Genomic DNA, 19,776 nt, shown 5'->3' on the forward strand with positions numbered 1-19,776 from the left:
TGTTGTATATTCCATCATTCTTGCAACAACAACATTTAAAATTTCTTTCCTCAGTAAAGACCACTTTTATACAGTTTCCAAATTGTCACAGCGTGTCATTGCAACTGCCACTCTGGGTTAAAACCTTTCTCTCCTCCGTAAAGATCACTTTTATACAGTTTCCAAAATGTCACATCGTGTCTATGCAACCGCCACTCTGCGTTACAAACTTTCTTTCCTCCGTAAAGACCACTTTCATTGAGGGGGCCAAAGGCGGTCTATAGCTCTCTGCTTTTTCTGTACATTCCCAAGTAGCCTCTACTACGTAATTACACAATTGTATATGAGTATATAGGGCCAATATAAATGAGTGTATGGCCAATATGCCACACACGTAACCTCGCAACAAAAGTTGCCCGTACATCACCTCTTTCATTTTACACAACTTCGGTCCCTGTTGATTTTAATGAACTAATTTTCTTGTACAGGTCGACCAAAATGTCACATCGTATCCAAGCGACCCCCACCCTGGGCTGGCACAGCATGAAGGTAGTCATCACTGTGGCTGTGGTGGGCGGCGGGCGGGGGAGGCAAGCGGTGAGAGTATTGTTCGTCTTCTAAAGTGTCGTACGGAGATTCGATCCCAGACGGGGGTCTGACTGTGGCTGCTGTAGACAGTCTGTCGAAGTACACGGCCTTTCCACGCTCTGCAACATTATGAATGGGACGCCTTCAGTTAATGACATACATACACGCGTGCGCGCACGCATACACGCGCACATGCACATACACGCACGCTCACACACACGTGACACAGGCACCCAAACACACACACACACACACACACACACACACACATACACACACACACACACACACACACACACACACACACAAACACACACATACACCGAACAAAAAGCGAAAAAGGGGGGAGGGGGGAGACAGATGGACAGTTTGACGAACATTTACAATCTGAGCAGATTACAGCTTCAAAGAGAGATGTTCTCAAAATTAAGACAAATGTGCAAACTCTGTGACGAGAACATCTGGAAAAACAAGCCTTAAAAGGATTTCCCTCGAAAATAAACACAAATAAACAGACTTACGGCAAGAAAAACAAACAAAAGCAAGAGCAGCACTACTTAAAGGTAGTGTGATGTCCTGATTACATCATCAGACTACGTCATTGATACAGGTACGCGTCATCGCCCAGTCTCGCTCTACAGGTAGCTCAGCTAAATCTCACCTTGTCTCGGCGATCTTCCAGATCGTGAGCGACCGCGGCAAACAACGATGATAACGACGATCAAAACGATGACCAAGAAGGCCAAGCCGGCGACAGCACCGATGAAAACTGGAGACGCTATTACTTCGCTGACCTGGACGCTTTTACTGCAAGCAAATTAAGATTACATCAAACAGCAGCTTAAAACACGAAAAGCAACGACAATAAAAACAACAAGCAATATCCGGTGTGAAATAAATTGAAAAAATAGCCATTTTGTTTGACAAGTCAAACAGAATGATTTGACACGGTTCAACTGACAATGGAAAATTAAAAATCGCAACTGACAGTTTGACACATTTGCACTTAAAAGTTTGACACATGACTATGCACCTAAAAGTTTACCATATTTGCACCTTTAAAGTTTGACACATTTCCAACTGAAAGTCATACACGTTTTAATTGCACCTGAACACTTTTAAACATGAGTCATGTGTACAATGTACGTGCAAGACTTACCCAGCTTTTGACAATGTGGAATTTCTCAGAAAACAAGCTTGACACTCTCTAGCATCTGTGCACATGGACTGAAAGGTAGAACCACCAGGTGGAGAAAACTTCTCCTCATCAAAAGATGGTTTGTTCTGGGTCCATACTCCGACCTGGAAAATCAAATATCGATACAGATGCATGTATAACAACAATACAGTTATATATGTCGAGAATCAAATATCGATACATATGAGAATGTCAATAGTGTTGGCTTGAAAGACAACATTATAGTTACAGAGGTCGAAACAAATATCGATACATATGAGAATGCATATATAGTGTTTGCTTGTATAACAACATTATAGCCATAGAAGTCGAAAATCAAATATCGATGCATATGAGTGCTTGGATAACAGCATGACAGTTATAGAGGTCTCTTTTTTTCTTAAAGCAGAATAACCCTAATGCATACCCCGTTAAAAGTACCTTTTAACTGTTTGTAATTTGTAACCAGTAAAAATTAATACAGTACCCAAGAATCCCGTGGATCATTAGGATTTCATAACAGTAATTGCTTTCCTTCTTCATAATGTTCAATTCTAGCATATTTAAGGCCAAGCATGTGCACATTTTCTAAAATCGCAATAGTTTATGGTTTCAGAGTTTATGAACGGTTTGCTGAAAAATCCTTATTCAGTCATAAAAAGACTTAAGCACAGACATGGCCTCACGTCAGACTGATCCTACTACGCCGACAAGGAAACAAGTACTATTGTATATAATGGTTCCTAAAGTCCTCACAGGCCTCTAAATCATTCGGGACATTTACTGGTGATACACTAAAAGACACAACCAGTGAAATCCTCTTACATCTTTATAAATGACGTGTTCGGAGGACGTGTCAAGGTCGGGTGAGATCTGAAACACTTTGTACCCCACCAGCCCCTCTCCCTTGCTGTCAAACACTTTGGACACATTCCCTCTTCCATACACGTCCAGCTTCACTCCCAGCATGGCTGAAAATAGGACTGATGACGTCAGGGCTCTGCACGTGCGCGTTGCGTGGGGGCCGCAGTGCTGGGTCAAGGCCGAGTGGAATCCAAGAACAAGCGCGTAGACAGCGTTGATGTGAAAAGGCACCAGAGTATCTTGAGTGTAGTTCTGTCCAACATCTTCAGGGCAACGATTAGGTTTGCCTTTCCGCATGAAGCTTTTGTTGAAATAGCATTGCAGGCGCTCTTCCCAGAAATACTTGAGCCAGGGGCTGATGGAACGCGTTGGGTCGATGTTCTCAAAGTACCGTTGAAACACATCATCGTCGACAGTTTCTACCGACAGAACCAGCGACCCGGCCAGCTTCTCTCTGTCAGTTCCTTTAATCAGATTCTCCCTTCTTCCCCAGCCGTCCGTTCCCACGAAGATGAACTCCCCCGCTTCCAGTTTGGGCAAGATGGCGTCCAAGACCTTTTCGATCTCCTCGGGATGAAGGATGACTACGACGATTTTGGCGCTGTACTTTTCCCTCAGTTTGTCTCTGATCCAGATGTACTGGCTGACCTCGTCTCGCGGAGTGGTGGCGATGGCCTGAGCGATGCAGATGTTGTACTTGGTGTTGGTGGCCACCTCGTCCTGTAGCGTGTTGTAGAGCGCTGTGGCGTAGGACGTGCTGCTGTCGTACAGCACCTGCACGTAGTTGGCGCCCACCTTCTTCACCATGTCCAGGATGGCCTTGGGAAATAAAGCAAGTCTTGTAAACAGAAAAGCAAAATGACATCATTATGACAGACTATGACATCTTAAATGTATCATCCCTTATAAGTAAACTACCATGTCAGCTTGGTTTTCCGAGGATTTACATAAGATAAGGGCATTTTTCAACTTGAACATAATACCAAAAACCGACTGCCTGACACTTTTTGTTTTAATAATTGTTATGGTAGCTGGCACCAGTGTGAATCTGCGAAATGAAGTCGACAAAAACTACCACTCGGAACAGGAAGCAGCCAGGATGCTGTTTTTGTGTGTATATATGTCTAAATAGAAAGATGCTCTTGTCCCAAGTAAACGCCCGAATAAGTATGTATATAATGGTGTACGTGATAGTTTACACGGGGAGAATGGCAACTTTAAACAATATTTCGTCGAGTCAAAGTCAGAGTATGATGAATTCAAGCAGCGATCAAAGTTTCAAGACATATGAGCAAATGGCAGAAGTAGACATCCCTTTCATTCAAGTTTACACAGCTCGCGATTAGCATTCTCTGAGAACGGTGACATTATCTCAAGTCTAGCTCCAGACCCGCAACAGTGACATAAGGTAGAACAATAATGTCTTGCTCTTCTGTATTTCCCCAATCACTATTGCACTCAAACCTTTAACAGATTCGTTAAGGACTGAATAAGAGGATACGACAAGAACTGAATGGCAGAAAACAAAAAACCGAACAGGCAAAGGGAAAAATGTCAGCCATTTTACGTTCCGTGTAGTCTTCTTACCAGAGCCTGCTTGTCATCCGCTGGGGGAAGTCGAAGGAAGTAAGGATACTTCTTTTCGTCGGACAAATCAGGAGATGTGGATGCTCCACTTATCTGGATTTTATCGAAGAAATGGAGTATACGATTACGGCTTCTGTTTTGTCAACATCGGCGTATTTCCATTGTGTACAATAATCACAAATACAACGACAACAAAGTAACTAAACAAAAACAACCACAAACAACAAATTGGTAAATTATAGATATTTCTACCATGATCATCTGTTCGATATATATTTCATTTTGCATTTAAAAAAAATTATCCTATTCTCGACATTCAACATTTACAATTAACGTGCAAAATTGCTTGTTTCAATCGAGTTCAGGCAGAACGTCTATGTTGTGTTATCCGTATAAATAATCCAAGCAATAGAACAGTAGCAGCAGCGGCAGCGGAATCAGCGATCACTACTACCACCACCAACAACAACAACAAAACTAGCATCACCACAATCATCAACAGCAATAACAACATCACCACCCCCTCACCTCCTGCACCAACAATCCTACTAACACCACCACCATGTCACCTCTCGTACCTGAACAAACGGTTTTCCTAGCGCATGCAGAGTGTCGGAAGCAGCTATGCTGTTTGCACTGTAGACAGCGCCCACGTAACCCATGACGCTGTCGAGAACAGACGAGGAAGTTCTCCCTTCAGAAAGCGGCATGGTGCCTGCAAGAAAGTCCAGCAGACGTCTGCGAACCAACAGCGGATTGGTGCAAGAGTTGATGACGACTAGACCCACCCTTCTGCCTGGTAGCACGTCCTTTGAGAAAACAGGCAGAAAAAAAGCATGTACATAAACATTATAATGGTGGGGAAAATCCTCCAGCTGGTTGGGATGAAGGTGAAGTTAAGCCGGGGGGCTTGGAGAGCTAGAGGCTTTGAAAACAATTGCAAGGAGAACTGAAAGGGGGTGTTTTAAGTTTGCGGTATTAACGATTGATGAACACAAGTGAAACGTCTGACGTTAAGACCTTCTCCTATCTTTCAAGACATAGTATTTTATTTTCAGGGATTTCATGTCGTGTGATTTTTACACACAAATTCTTCCCATTTAACTCTCTCTCTCTCTCTCTCTCTCTCTCTGTCTCTCTCTCTCTCTCTCTCTCTCTCTCTCTCTCACACACACACACACACACACACACACACACACACACACACACACACTTTACTCTCTCTCTCTCTCTCTCTCTCTCTCTCTCTCTCTCTCTCTCTCTGTCTTACCATGCTACTATACTTCTCATTTATGGTGTGATGTGACAAATTACCCTCTTCCGTCTTCTTTACTCACCCGAAAATATTCCGTTTCGTGTTAACCTATTCTGCAGCGAAAACCACCGACTGAACAATATCTGCTCTCAGAGCTGTTCTAATCTTTCCACAGGCCAGTGTATCAGCCTGGGTACTCTTTTCGTTGGTAAGCAAAATGGCTGCGATGTAGAAATCTCCCTAAATGAAGATGACGTCATCGCTGACGCCACGCTCGCACTTATGTCTGTCTGTGTGTCTGTCTGTGTGTCTGTCTGTGTGTCTGTCTGTGTGTCTGTCCGTCCGTCCGTCCGCCCCCCCCCCTCTCTCTCTCTCAACTTACTCTGAAGAGATCAGTCTTCTTGTTGACTTCCTCCACGGCGAATATCACGGACTGCACAATATCTGCCCCCAACACCGTTCTGATCATTCCGCACGACAAGGGATCGTCTGGAGTCTTCTCGTTTGACGGCAAAATGGCTACGACGTAAAAGTCTCCCTTCACGAAAACGACGTCACTACTGACGTCACGCTCGCACTTGACACAGTCCTGACTGACGTCACACTGAGCCGGAGGAAGCTGGGACCATGTTAGCGGTGACAGGGTTTCGTCATAAAACTGTGCTTGTGACGTGTAGATGGTCAGGTTGTTGTTTAGCCACGAACCGATCTAGAGAAGGAAATGTTTAAAGAAAATTAAAGCTCATGGATTTATTCCTGACTCGTCTCTATTATGGGTAGGCTTGTAAAGACAATTGCAGGACAATTAGGGGAAGGGCTCCTAATATGGACCGGCTCCTAATATGGACCACCTCTTGATCTGATCTGACAAACTAACGGCGCTAGAGCGCTAAAAACAATTTCATTCGCTGTATTCACCCTCTCTGGATAACTTGCACATGTCAAAACAGTTGCAGAAACACAAACCTCAAAACCGTTAGCCTTTTTCTCTTTTTATATTTAGTCAAGTTTTGACTAAATATTTTAACATCGAGGGGGAATCGAAACGAGGGTCGTGGTGTATGTGCGTGTGTCTGTGTGTCTGTGTGTCTGTGTGTCTGTGTGTGTGTGTAGAGCGATTCAGACTAAACTACTGGACCGATCTTTATGAAATTTGACATGAGAGTTCCTGGGTATGAAATCCCCGAACGTTTTTTTCATTTTTTTGATAAATGTCTTTGATTACGTCATATCCGGCTTTTCGTGAAAGTTGAGGCGGCACTGTCACGCCCTCATTTTTCAACCAAATTGGTTGAAATTTTGGTCAAGTAATCTTCGACGAAGCCCGGGGTTCGGTATTGCATTTCAGCTTGGTGGCTTAAAAATTAATTAATGACTTTGGTCATTAAAAATCTGAAAATTGTAAAAAAAAATAAAAATTTATAAAACGATCCAAATTTACGTTTATCTTATTCTCCATCATTTGCTGATTCCAAAAACATATAAATATGTTATATTCGGATTAAAAACAAGCTCTGAAAATTAAATATATAAAAATTATTATCAAAATTAAATTGTCCAAATCAATTTAAAAACAATTTCATCTTATTCCTTGTCGGTTCCTGATTCCAAAAACATATAGATATGATATGTTTGGATTAAAAACACGCTCAGAAAGTTAAAACAAAGAGAGGTACAGAAAAGCGTGCTATCCTTCTTAGCGCAACTACTACCCCGCTCTTCTTGTCAATTTCACTGCCTTTGCCATGAGCGGTGGCCAGACGATGCTACGAGTAAAATGGCATTGCGTTCATTCTGTGAGTTCGACAGCTACTTGACTAAATATTGTATTTTCGCCTTACGCGACTTGTTTTCACTTTTGGCAGCGTTCACTCTAAATTTGACGCCTAAAACAGACTCGTTTCTGTCCACAGCCAAAGCTTTTATCACACAAAAATTGCTATATATGACAGCTGAGACCGTATTTGTTACATTTTAGCAGTTTTGACCCCGAGTTTCTACTGCAAACAAAAAATAATCGCAAAATCTCAAAGTATCATTCAATCAATCAATGAGGCTTATATCCGTGGGTACAGTTCTAGGCGCTCTGCAGTGATGCCGTGTGAGATGAAATTTTATACGGCCAGTAGATTGCAGCCATGTCGGCGCATATTTACCTTTCACGGCCTTATTCCAAGTCACACGGGTATGGTAGACAATTATTAACTGTGCCTAAGCAATTTTGCCAGGAAAGACCCTTTTGTCAATCGTGGGATCTTTAACGTGCACACCCAATGTAGTATACACGGGGGGTGGTTCGGACACCGAAAGTATGTGTGAGTCCTTCAGCAAATCGAACAAAATAAAAGCTAAAGGCTATTTTCATTAATTCATTAAGAAGCTTGCAGAAAATAACTTATAACTAGCCCTCAAGCTTTCAAAAAAATATATCAAATTGTCTTCTTTTTGTGGAAGTTGATAATTTCACTTATTTCGACTCTGTTTTTGATATGCTTCTTTAGTTTCCTGGTGTGCTTCAAATAATGCTCTCATCAACCCGAAACAGATAAATCTAAAGCATATTTGAATTAGTCTGATCGACATGCACACCAAGTTGTATCATGTTATTTTGAAGTATAGGGGGCTTTTGACAGTGATTCGTGAAGGCCGCTTCACTGGTCCATATTAGGAGCCTGGGCGCCTAATATGGACCATTTGTGATTATTTCTGTATTTAATTTTTGCTGAATGTCTATCAAAGCTATTTCACTCTAATTAGGCCTAACGGTTCACCTAAGAGAGAAGGACTACCAAACACAAAATGAAACTTCTTCGCAAGAAAACAAGCTAGTTATTAGCATGAAATAAAAAGTGGTCCATATTAGGAGCCCTTCCCCTATAACAGTTATGCGTCCTGTGAAAATTAGACACGAAAAGAAAAATAAGAACGCCACACACGCGGACACAACGGAACACGGGGTAAAAATCACACAAGCAACAGATACTGCAAAGCGGGAAAGAAATGCTTTAACGCTGAACCCAGAAAAAAACCTAACCTTTTGACAGCAACAAAAGTGCACAAGAACACTACATCAAGGTGAATATTAAACAAACAATACATCCATGAAAAAAGAAAAGAGTAACTCCTACCTGCTCAAAGTTGAACTTCCCTTGCAGGTTGGGTCTCCTGAAGTTGAACACGGTGTAGTCTCCCTTTGTCCCATCGCTGAGAAGACTGCCACTGGTGCCGCTAAATCGCACGGACGTCAGACCCTTGAAAACATCAGACACTGCGGACAAACCGCTCAAGTCAAGTGTGGAATTCACTAATGCATTTATGCCCTCCGTTCGTTGAGATATCGCCGTTTTGAGTCCGGAGCAAAGACCAGACGACCCACACTTTTCATCATGCAAGCGTTTCAGCAGCGCCGCCATGACAGCTACGGCCTTGACATGATAACCTGCGTACAAGGTCAGCTCTGCTCCTTCCAGAACTTTCTGAGAATTGCGCTTGTTTTCTGCCTGCGTCCAGCAAGCAGAGTCGATATCGGAGCAAGAAATGAGCTTTTTGAAGTACTGTTCTAGCCATGGAATCTTCCCAGACTGCTCCAGAAACGAGGTCCTGTTGCTCCAAAGATCGTCCCACAGGGGCTTCAACTCCGACAGGTCAATGAATGGAGGGGAGGTAACCAACGCGCCAGCAGAGACTTCGGAGACTTGGCCGCTAGAGGTCAGCAGCGTAGCTCTCTGCAGCACGACGGCCTCGCTGAGGACGACACTGACGAACTTGATGTCACTGCTGACAGTACGGAGCAGTTGTTGTGTTGTGCTGGTCACTCCCAAGATCACCAGGCCTCGCACCAGACCGTTCTCAGTGTTCTTCAGCTGTCAATCAAAGCATATAAAAGATAGTTTCTGTAACTCTGATACCTCTTTAGTATATCATCACATACATGTCCCTTATAGGTAAGTAACCTGTGAGGACGTAAAATATCTAGTATCTAATATTACACTTAAACTTTTAAAGAATTTAAATTATTTTGTTGTTGTTGCGAAATTGTATTTACCTTTCGACGACTGAGCTAAAAGAGGTTTCCGAGAAAAAAGTTTGATTTTGACTTTTGAACACTATCTGGCCATCTCCTGAAGCCATAGACAGAATGCACACTAGACAGCAACGGGGATGAACATATTGATCTTACCTGCTGAGAAACCTCCTTTGCTCGGGTGACAAACGCCGATGAGCGAGCATCCAGGGGAAGACTGACGAACACTGGCACACACACTTGGTGCTTTTCTGCCAGACGGCGTAGTTCTGTTGCTGCTGATCTTCCGTAGTCGTCGTCGTCGTAGACTATGGCCACGTAGTTCCACTGCAGCTGTAGCATGAGCTCGAGCATCACCTGCGAAACAGATTGCTTTGGATGTTGAATTCAGTCTGTTTCATTTAGGCTTGTCACACGTCTGTCATTCAGAATATTTGTATTTGTTCTTTTAAACCAACAAAAAACAACAACAAACAAAAAACAAAACTAATAAACAAACAAACAAACAAACAAACAAACAAACAAACAAACAAGCAAGCAGACAAACAAACAAACAAAACAAAACAAACAGAGAGACGAAAGAATGCTTTGTGGTCACACCTCGACTTGTATCTGATCAGGCGGAATCACTCTGAAGAAACTAGGGTGAGCGCTGTGATCGCTGAGTTGTCTCCCTGTGGCGGAGCCGCTGATCTGAAGCACGCGCTGATTGGCTGGCAGCGAACCAATCAAACTGGAGACCGGAAGTGCGTCTGCCGTACGACTGGGACCCAGCAGACCTGTGTGATAGAAAGGTCACAGTGGTCTATCCTTGGCACAAAGGGTCAAAAATCCAAAAAATAAACCCTTAAAAAAATAAGGCCTTATTTTTGAAAATATGCCCATATTTTTGAAAATAAGCCCTTATTTCTAAACTAAGGCCTTATTTTCCATTATTAAGGCCTTAAATCTTTAAGCCCTTAAAAAAATACGGGCATAAAAAAATAAGCCCTTATTTGAAAATAAGGCCTTACGAGAAATAAGGCCTTATTTCTGTAAGGCCTTAATAAAAATAAGGGCATACAAAAATATGGGCATAAAAAAATAAGGGCATAAAAAAATAAGGCCTTATTTTTTTGACCAATCATGAAGCTGAATAGAATTCGGCTGCGCCGCTCATGCGCAAAGATCTCATAAGAAACATGGCGAATGGGGGGTTCAGAGATCGTGATGAAGTTTTGAGAAGAATTTGTGCTGAAATTGCAAATTGCGAGAGAATTTGGGTTTTGGCGAGTTTGTGCGCGCTTTCGAATGCGTGAAGCCATGCTGTATCCGCTCGATGTTATGACGGATGTTTTGAACGAGAGGCGAGTTTGTGCGCGCTTTCGAATGTCCGGATGCGAAGTAGCGATGCGCAGAAAAATATGGGCATATTTTTTTTAAGGGCTTATTTTTTTATGGGCATATTTTTTTAAGGGCTTATTTTTTTTAGGTCATAACAGAAATAAGGCCTTATTTCAGTAAGGCCTTAACAGAAATAAGGCCTTATTTCATTATGCCCTTATTTCCTCATAGCTGTAAATATTTAAAGGCATACTAACGCACTCCCGTGTTTACAAAGTGTAGTTTGCCCACAATCGATGTCAAACGCACCATAAGACCATATAATGACGATATGTCACCATGCGCGGACCATAATACATGCATTACAGCTTGTTCTAGCCTCTGAAAAAGTGAGGATGTCAACAAAGCCGCGGTGTTAGCTCCCTTGCATCAACGTTACATGTGTTGCCAAATCTATAAATAGGACCATCTAGATCAAAATAAAAATTCAAATATCTCAACATTTAAGGGCTCCTAGACCACAATATTTTGCAGGGAACTTAATTTAGTCTGTCTCCAGCTCTGGGTAAAGCAATTAGCGTGTATATTCATCAGCTTTCTATGCCTTTAAGGCCTTATTTCTAAAATAAGGCCTTATTTATAGAAATAAGGGCTTATTTTCAAAAATATGGGCATATTTTCAAAAATATGGGCATATTTTTTTAAGGGCTTATTTTTTGGATTTTTGACCCTTTGTGCCAAGGATAGTGGTGTACTCATGTGTGCCTGTTTTTGTTTTCAATATATGCTGGCTTAATCCCTCATGGAGTCATCATCATCAGCGTGTGTCGTTTCTTGCAGTAGAAAAACACAGTGCTCACTTAAATAGAAACAGGCTTAAAAAACACATTTCGTTTAATTGGATCGCAGACTTTTTGAGAGAGACAGAGAGACAGAGACAGAGACAGAGACAGAGAAGCAGATAGGCAGGCACACAGGCATGTATATACAGACTGACAGAGAAGGCTTACCAAACAATATCCCATCATCTTGGTGAGTATTATCAGACACGACGCCATATTTGTCCAGGAGTTTAACAGCGCCCTCTGTCGCCATTTCCGGTTTCTTGCACGTGCGGTAGACGTCCAGACCTGCATCAAACAATCAGATTGTGTTTTCAATTCTACCAAATATCTCGCCGAAAACCCGCTCTGACCTTGCACTTTGACTCGTTATTTACGGACTTAAGGCTGTAGGATACTTCTGCGACTACGTTGGGGGTAGCCTCCCTTATTATAATCGGATATAGAACGCCTTGTGTGTCGTAACAGGTAACCCACGCATGAGCCATATCCATATGCAAAATAACGAAATAAACATTCGGAAACGCCAGAAGATGTAAAATATCGACATTTTTTATCAGTCCAATTTAAAACAATAGCTAGAACCTGCATTTACGAGATAGAGTATACCACAAAATATACTTTCCTATTTTTCACACAACAGTCAGCTTGTCTTCTTAGCTCAGTTGTTAGTGAAGTGCGCTAGAGACCATGAGATCGCCGGTTCGAACCTTGCCATGGTCAGTACATTTTTATTTTTTCTTCAAAAATGGGTTTATAGGTGTTAATTCTGAATTCACCAGGAAAATCACTATGTTTTATGTTCTATTTTGTTTCCTAATGCTCTTTTTCAGTTTCTAATCATCTCATTATCTTACTTTTCTAAGTGGAAGATAATATGCACTCTTTTCTGAAAAATGGGTAGGGGGTGGGGGTAGTAAAAGCATCACAGTTCAAGATTTTGCGCGACAAGAGGTGTGTTTCTTTTAACTGTGATGAAGAGGGATAACTCAACTTGGTATCTAACACTTTTTCTGAACACTGTAACCACTTTAGCACTTTTAATATATTTGTTTCTGTCTTCCAAGCTTTAAATTCAGCTTATAATATGAGAAAAAAGTGGTTTTTTTCTGAATTCACCAGTTAAATCACTATGTTGGATGTTCAGTTTTGCTTCCCTATTTCTGTTCTTAAGTTTTGATCATCTGACTACCTTGCTTTTCTATTTGGAAGCTAATATGCACTCTTTTCTGAAAAATGAGTAGGGGGTGGGGGTAGTAAAAGCATCACAGTTCAAAATTTTGCGCGACAAGAGGTGTATTTCTTTTGAAAGTGGTGAAGAGGGATAACTCAACTTGTTATCTAACACTATTTCTGAACACTGTAACCACTTTAACACTTTTAATTTATGTTTGACTGTGTTCCATGCTTCAAATTGGGCTTCAAAAATGGATACATAAGTTGTTTTTTCCAAATTCACCAGTAAAATCACTATGTTTGATGTTCTATTTTGCTTCCCTATTTCTCTTCTTCAGTTTGTGATCATCCGATTGTTATTTTGTTTACATATTCACAATAAAATATCACAATTTCTTCAGTAGGGTTTGCGTGAAAAAATCTGATGCCTATGCTCAAACTTCAGTCATTATCTTAAAATTTTGTCCGACAAGCACTATTCATTTTGTTTTTTCCTGATAAATCAAACATTGAACTAACAGAAAAAGTAACTTTTAAAACTCCCTAACCACTTTGAAATTTGGCCTCAGGTGTATACTCCAGCCTTAAGACTGTTCATTACAAATACTCTCCGAATTACTCAAGTGAGTCAAAAAGTGAAATATTGTATTGAAAAGTTATAAACCGACGTGAGATCATGCTCACATGTATTTTGTTTCTAATTATTCCATCAATTGCTCAATCTTCTGCTGACTAGTCGGTGAATGAAAAGAAAAGAATGTGAAAGTTGAAATTGCTTTGTCTTGAACCCTAATTTCATGAATAAAAGCAGACATAGTCAATTGGCCTCCCATGTCTGTTTATATTTGTCAGTCCAAGGCCACACGTGACCTAGCTGCAGCCAATCACTCACCTCACCTTACGAATATTAACTGTTCAAATGTGTTCTCTCAAATATTCTCACGGGATGAACAATAGCATCACATTTTTTTGTCACACAAATGAGAAGAAAACTATGAAGCTATGAAGATGAAGCAAAGAGGCGTTGTCACATAGAAAGAACAAATACTCTGAGTGGCAAGTGAAACACATTTGATTAAAGCCCCAGTATGTCTCAAATGGTTTACAAAACGATTTAAATCTTCTAATGAAAAAAGCCGTTCTAACCTAATGGAACACACTTGCAATAGTATGTGATAGCATTAAATGAAACAGTTCGTTTGAATTGCTATTTAACTCGCGTAAACCACACACCAGATGTCGTGGTTTATCTAACCCCTGAGCCATCGTGAACCCGTGTGATCCACTTTCCTTTTTTTCACAATTTGGTCGTCAGTTTGTGATTTCACTGCGACTTGGCTGTATCTGCAATAGCACGTTATTGTGTACCTCTGATTCTAAAACGCAACAAACGGCTGCGAGTCACACGAACTTGTCGGCGGCGGCTAGCTTCAAAGAAAGCGAGCGCTATGCAGAACAAGAGGCGAAGCCTTCAAGGCTCACGTAAGAAATCGACAAACAGTAACACAAACTCAATCACTCCGTCACACACACACACACAGTACACACACACACACACACACACACACACAGTACACACACACACACACACACACACACACACACACACACACACACACAGACAGAAAGAGCATAGGTGAAACTGTGCAAGAAAGCGAGACACTAGATCTAGATCTGTCTGTCTGCATGTAGCCTACTTACATGGACACGACTGCCAAATAGTCTCGGCCCGCTCAAAATAACAATCACCGAGACTTTCAGTAATTCCATCGCGTGACGTCGAACCCTCGTACGTCATAATGTGACGTCAATGTAATATGACGTCTTCAAATGTTAAAGTTTCTACCACAGACATACATACATACATACGCACGCACAGACAGACAAAAGTTAGCATCGCATAGGCTACACTTCGTGAGCCAAAAATCGTCTGCTTTGAGACACGACCTTTCGTGACCCTGCTTCTGCGTTTTTTAAAACTTTCAACACTTCGAATTCTACCGATCTTGTCTTGATGAAAAGAGACATCTTTTATGATTTAAGAATGTTTGGGTTACAAGCTGTCAATTTATTATTTAGATTTTAAAAGTTAGTTCTAGCGCCAAAACGAGGCGCCTGATTGTAGATCAGACGGTCCAGGAAAATAAATTCTTTTATTAAAAATGTCTCACTCTCGACGGAAAGCAGCCAGGATGTTCCCGTTCGGTGAGCGTTCAAATGGAAGGGTGTTTGCCGGTACTGTGTGTAAAAGCATGATGACAGTAGCTGTGATGGTTTACGGGATCGGGAGGCTTATTGTGCCTTTATAAACCTTCCGAAATGATCTGATTCTGTGGATTTCCTTTGAAGGTCTTGCATTATTTCTTCTTAAAAGTCGAAAACCAACAACATTAAAACAAAAATGATTCCTGGCGTTATCATATTTACCAATAGTGATTCCTGGGACGTAGTTCATTCTATTGAGTTCTTCGACAAACCACGTGACCGCCACGAGACTCTGCAGGTCGGACACGTCATAATCCCCGCACGCGCCGTTCTCAAGGTCGTTGACGTTGAAGATGGCGGCAATGGTGACGTTGCCTGGCAGGATGGTGACGTCATCTTGTGCAGTACACAGTTGAAGACAGCACAGAAGGAGAAAAAGTCCTAGGAGATTCGTTTTCATCCTGTGAGACAGTAAAGACGATTAAAAAAGAAAGTGCGCTTGTGGTTTATTCCCATAATTGCCAAATAATATCCAACCAGTGTAATATATATAAATCATAATATATGACTTCCTGCTAGATTTCAGTCTTTGCCAAATAATATCCAACCTGTGTGGTATATTTCACTTTCTGGTAGATTTCAATCGTTGCAGGAGGTAATCTAGTCCTTGCAACATACCGTTTTACACCAATGACCTCCTTTCTGTTCCCACTTTCATTTCTCAAGTTTCTCCTGTGCCTTTTTTTGTGTGTGTGTGTTCTGTTTGCTCTGTCTAACCAATGCGACTGAACATGAAACAAAGCTTTTAAATGTAATGTATTTACTGTTATTATTCTTTTATCTTTACCTTAGTAAACCGCATAGAAGACAGTTGATATAATTACTTGTTGTTAATGCCGGGATATTGCAATCGCCGCAGGAGAAAACCTGGGAAACTATAACGTCCGTTTGCATTATGAGTGCTTGAACTTTCACATAATTATTTCTTTCAATTGATGAAATGTGTGGTTTGTTGTTGTTCTTTCGACGTCGCTCGCCATTTCTCTCCCTCCCTCCCTCCCTCCCTCTCTCTCTCTCTCTCTCTCTCTCTCTCTCTCTCTCTCTCTCTCTCTTCTCTCTCTCTCTCTCTCTCTCTCTCTCTCTCTCTCTCTCTCTCTCTCTCTCTCTCCATAACTCTCCATAACTCTCCCACGCTTCTTGTCCTTGACTTTTTGTTGACAACTCTACCAGAGCAAAAAAGGAAGGTAGATGCATCACTGAGTCTTCACAACAGATTTTATTACCGGTCTGACAAACCCGACACTCTGTTGACATAACAGTCTACTCATTTCAAGTAGGAAGGGCACATCATATCATCTCTATCGTTGTATCGCATACTCGCGTGGTTTTATTTGTCATTTGTGGTTTTATTTGTCCCAACAACCTATATATATCCGGGACCGTAATTCTGTAGTTGTATTACTAGTTTCGTAAAATAACGTTTTCCTGAATCAAATCTAAAACCCATAAATACCCATAAGACTTGCAAATACTTATGTTTATGACGAAAACGACTCTGCCACAAATATCCCAGTTGTGTTTTTATTTTATTTTATTGGTTTTTTTTAAATCTATATAATCCTCACCGTCCTGTTTTTTCATTGAATGATACACTCCAGTGTTTACACTTACGGTTACGAAAGCGAGTTCTTTGAGCATTTTTTTTAAACACGTGACGTATGCATAATTATGTTTACTCCATACATTGACTTCGACGCCCACTGAACGACCTTGAAGAGAGTTGTGAGAAATAAATTCTGCCAGAGACTGTAAAGAGTGCAAACGACTGTCTCAGATTCTGCTCGACAACTGCGATAAGAATGTCTGGGTACACGACGCAACCCTACTTTCTGTAAACACATAGGACACACACATACCAAAATCGATACACGGTGAGCTCACCCGGGTATTAGATAAGGGTTTGTTCGGGAAAGTTATTTTTTACTTTCTGAAGAAGCCTGTTATTCAATTAGGGAAACTCAACACATCTGACACACCTGAAGAAAGAGGAAAATCTCGAATATTCGTGAAACGTGACGGGTTGTGTAAATATACGCTCGTTGGCAGAGTGTGTGTGTGTGTGTGTGTGTGTGTGTGTGTGTGTGTGTGTGTGTGTGTGTGTGTGTGTGTGTGTGTCTCAGTGTGTGTATGTGTCTGTGTGTGAGTGTGTGTGTGTGTGTGTGTGTGTGTGTGTGTGTGTGTCTCTGTGTCTGTCTGTGTCTGTCTGTGTGTCTGTCTGTCCGTCTGTGTTTTTTGTGTTTCTATGTGTTCACACAAAAACAGATTAGAATGTTCTTGAATGCAGCAGAATTGCTTGAATAAAAAAATAACAAGTCGCGTAAGGCGAAATTACTACATTTAGTCAAGCTGTGGAACTCACAGAATGAAACTGAACGTAGTCCGCCGCTAGTGCAAAAGGCAGTGAAAGTGACGAGCCTGTTTGGCGCGGCAGCGGTTGCGCTGTGCTTCATAGCACGCTTTACTGTACCTCTCTTCGTTTTAACTTTCTGAGCGTGTTTTTAATCCAAACATATCATATCTATATGTTTTTGGAATCAGGAACCGACAAGAAATAAGATGAAATAGTTTTTAAATCGATTTCGGAAATTTAATTTTGATCATAATTTTTATATTTTTAATTTTCAGAGATTGTTTTTAATCCAAATATAACATATGTATATGTTTTTGGAATCAGAAAATGACGAAGAATAAGATGAAATTGTTTTTGGATCGTTCAATAAAAAAATAATTTTAATTACAAGTTTTTGATTTTTAATGACCAAACTCACTCATTAGTTTTTAAGCCACCAAGCTGAAATGCAATACCGAAGTCCGGCCTTCGTCGAAGATTGCTTTGCCAAAATTTCAATCAATTTAATTGAAAAATGAGGGTGTGACAGTGCCGCCTCAACTTTTACAAAAAGCCGGATATGACGTCATCAAAGGTATTTATCGAAAAAAAGAAAAAAAACGTCCGGGGATATGATCATACCCAGGAACTCTCATGTCAAATTTCATAAAGATCGGCCCAGTAGTTTAGTCTGAATCGCTCTACACACACACACAGACAGACACACACACACACACACACACACATACACCACGACCCTCGTCTCGATTCCCCCCTCTATGTTAAAACATTTAGTCAAAACTTGACTAAATGTAAAAAAAGGAAGGAAGGAAGAAAGAAAGAAAAAGAAAGAAAGAAAGAAAGAAAGAACAAAAGAAAGAAAGAAAGAAAGAACAACGCAAATAAAGAACGACACCAAAAAAAAAAGACAAACAATAAGAAGGGAAGAAAGGAGGAAAAAATAAAACAAAATCACAATAAAAAGACAGACAGACAGACAGACAGACAGACAGAGCGGACACAAGAAAGAATTAAGAAATAAATAAATAAATAAAGCAAGCCACACAGAAAGAAAGAAAAAAAAAGTGTCTTGTATATATATATAAATCAGTTACAATTCTCAAACAGTGTTCAACTACTGACGCAAACGTTTTAACATCATCTACAAATGACCACCGTGTGTTAAGTCGACAGACAAAGTAAGGTGGGGTTTTCGTGGAGTCGGCTTGATTTTTTTTCTCCCGTGCGCATCTCGTTATATAAAACCTGTCTTTTCCCAACAGCAAAAAAATAACAACGACGACGACGACAGCGAAGACACGAAAAACAACCAACGTTAACATACTGAACGAATAACAGTATCTTTTCGGCTAACCCAACAACAACAAGAACAACAAGAAGAGGAAGACTAGTCAGAAGAACAATAACAAGAAGACAAATCAGAAGAACAAGAACACGTTAATAAGTCAGTAGAAGAAGAACAGGTTGACAAGTCAGAAGAACAAATACAGGTAAACAAGTCAGAAGAACAAATACAGGTAAACAAGTCAGAAAAACAAGAACAGGTAAACAAGTCAGAAGAACAAGAACAGGTAAACAAGTCAGAAAAACAAGAAAACACGACGACGATGACGACAAAAAAGAACAACAAGAAAACAAAACAAAACAAACACTAGGACTTTTTCTACTAATACTACAAAAACTACTAACACGTACTACAACAACGACGTTTCTGGCAGTAGTTCTACTACTACTACTACTACTACTGTAACTACTACTACTACTACCACTACTTCTTCTACAAAACTAAAAGGCAAAATTTGAGAGCCATGATACCTTGTCATTTCTCCAGGATCTGACATACTGTCGGCAGGAGACTCTCCGGCTGAATGGTTAACAGATGCGTAGATCAAGACTTTAAAACATTAAACTTCCTAGTTATGAAGAAAACCTTATTGACGTCAGGAAAGGACACACCAAACACAATTTTAATTAAAATAAGACGTAAAAAAAAAAAAGTGATTACAAAAAATTCAGCAACACAAAACTGAGCGGTTAATTCTGCTGCTATCATGTTCCTCGGACATGATTGTGTTAGAGATACAGTGGAACCCCCCTTTTAAGACCTCCTAAAATCTGAGAAAATCAGCTAGGTCTTAAAAAGGAGGGTGTCTTAAAATGGGGGTACATTTACAGAGGTTATGAACAGAAAATCTGAGAAAATCAGCTAGGTCTTAAAAAGGAGGGAGTCTTAAAATGGGGGTACATTTACAGAGGTTATGAACAGAAAATCACTTTCTGAGAAAACAAAGTCTTACAAGGGAGGAAGTCTTAGATTAGGGGGTCTAAAAAAAGGGGGTTCCACCG

General features: G+C 40.7%; 1 protein-coding gene across 1 annotated transcript; it reads right to left on the reverse strand.

Moving 5' to 3' along the window:
- Window positions 1-425: 425 nt before the first annotated feature.
- LOC138968836 (uncharacterized) lies at window positions 426-19,412 on the reverse strand. The gene is made up of 13 exons (XM_070341493.1): window positions 19,246-19,412; window positions 15,243-15,481; window positions 11,808-11,927; window positions 10,075-10,253; window positions 9,631-9,831; window positions 8,579-9,313; window positions 5,833-6,159; window positions 4,774-5,004; window positions 4,196-4,288; window positions 2,570-3,427; window positions 1,727-1,869; window positions 1,229-1,374; window positions 426-686 (listed from the first exon to the last, which is right to left on the reverse strand). The coding sequence occupies exons 1-13, from the start codon at window positions 19,269-19,271 to the stop codon at window positions 481-483; spliced, it is 3,504 nt and encodes a 1,167-aa protein (XP_070197594.1). The 5' UTR covers window positions 19,272-19,412; the 3' UTR covers window positions 426-480.
- Window positions 19,413-19,776: the final 364 nt, after the last annotated feature.

The sequence above is a fragment of the Littorina saxatilis genome, linkage group LG6 (assembly GCF_037325665.1).
Source record: "Littorina saxatilis isolate snail1 linkage group LG6, US_GU_Lsax_2.0, whole genome shotgun sequence".
Classification (NCBI taxonomy): Eukaryota; Metazoa; Mollusca; class Gastropoda; order Littorinimorpha; family Littorinidae; genus Littorina; species Littorina saxatilis.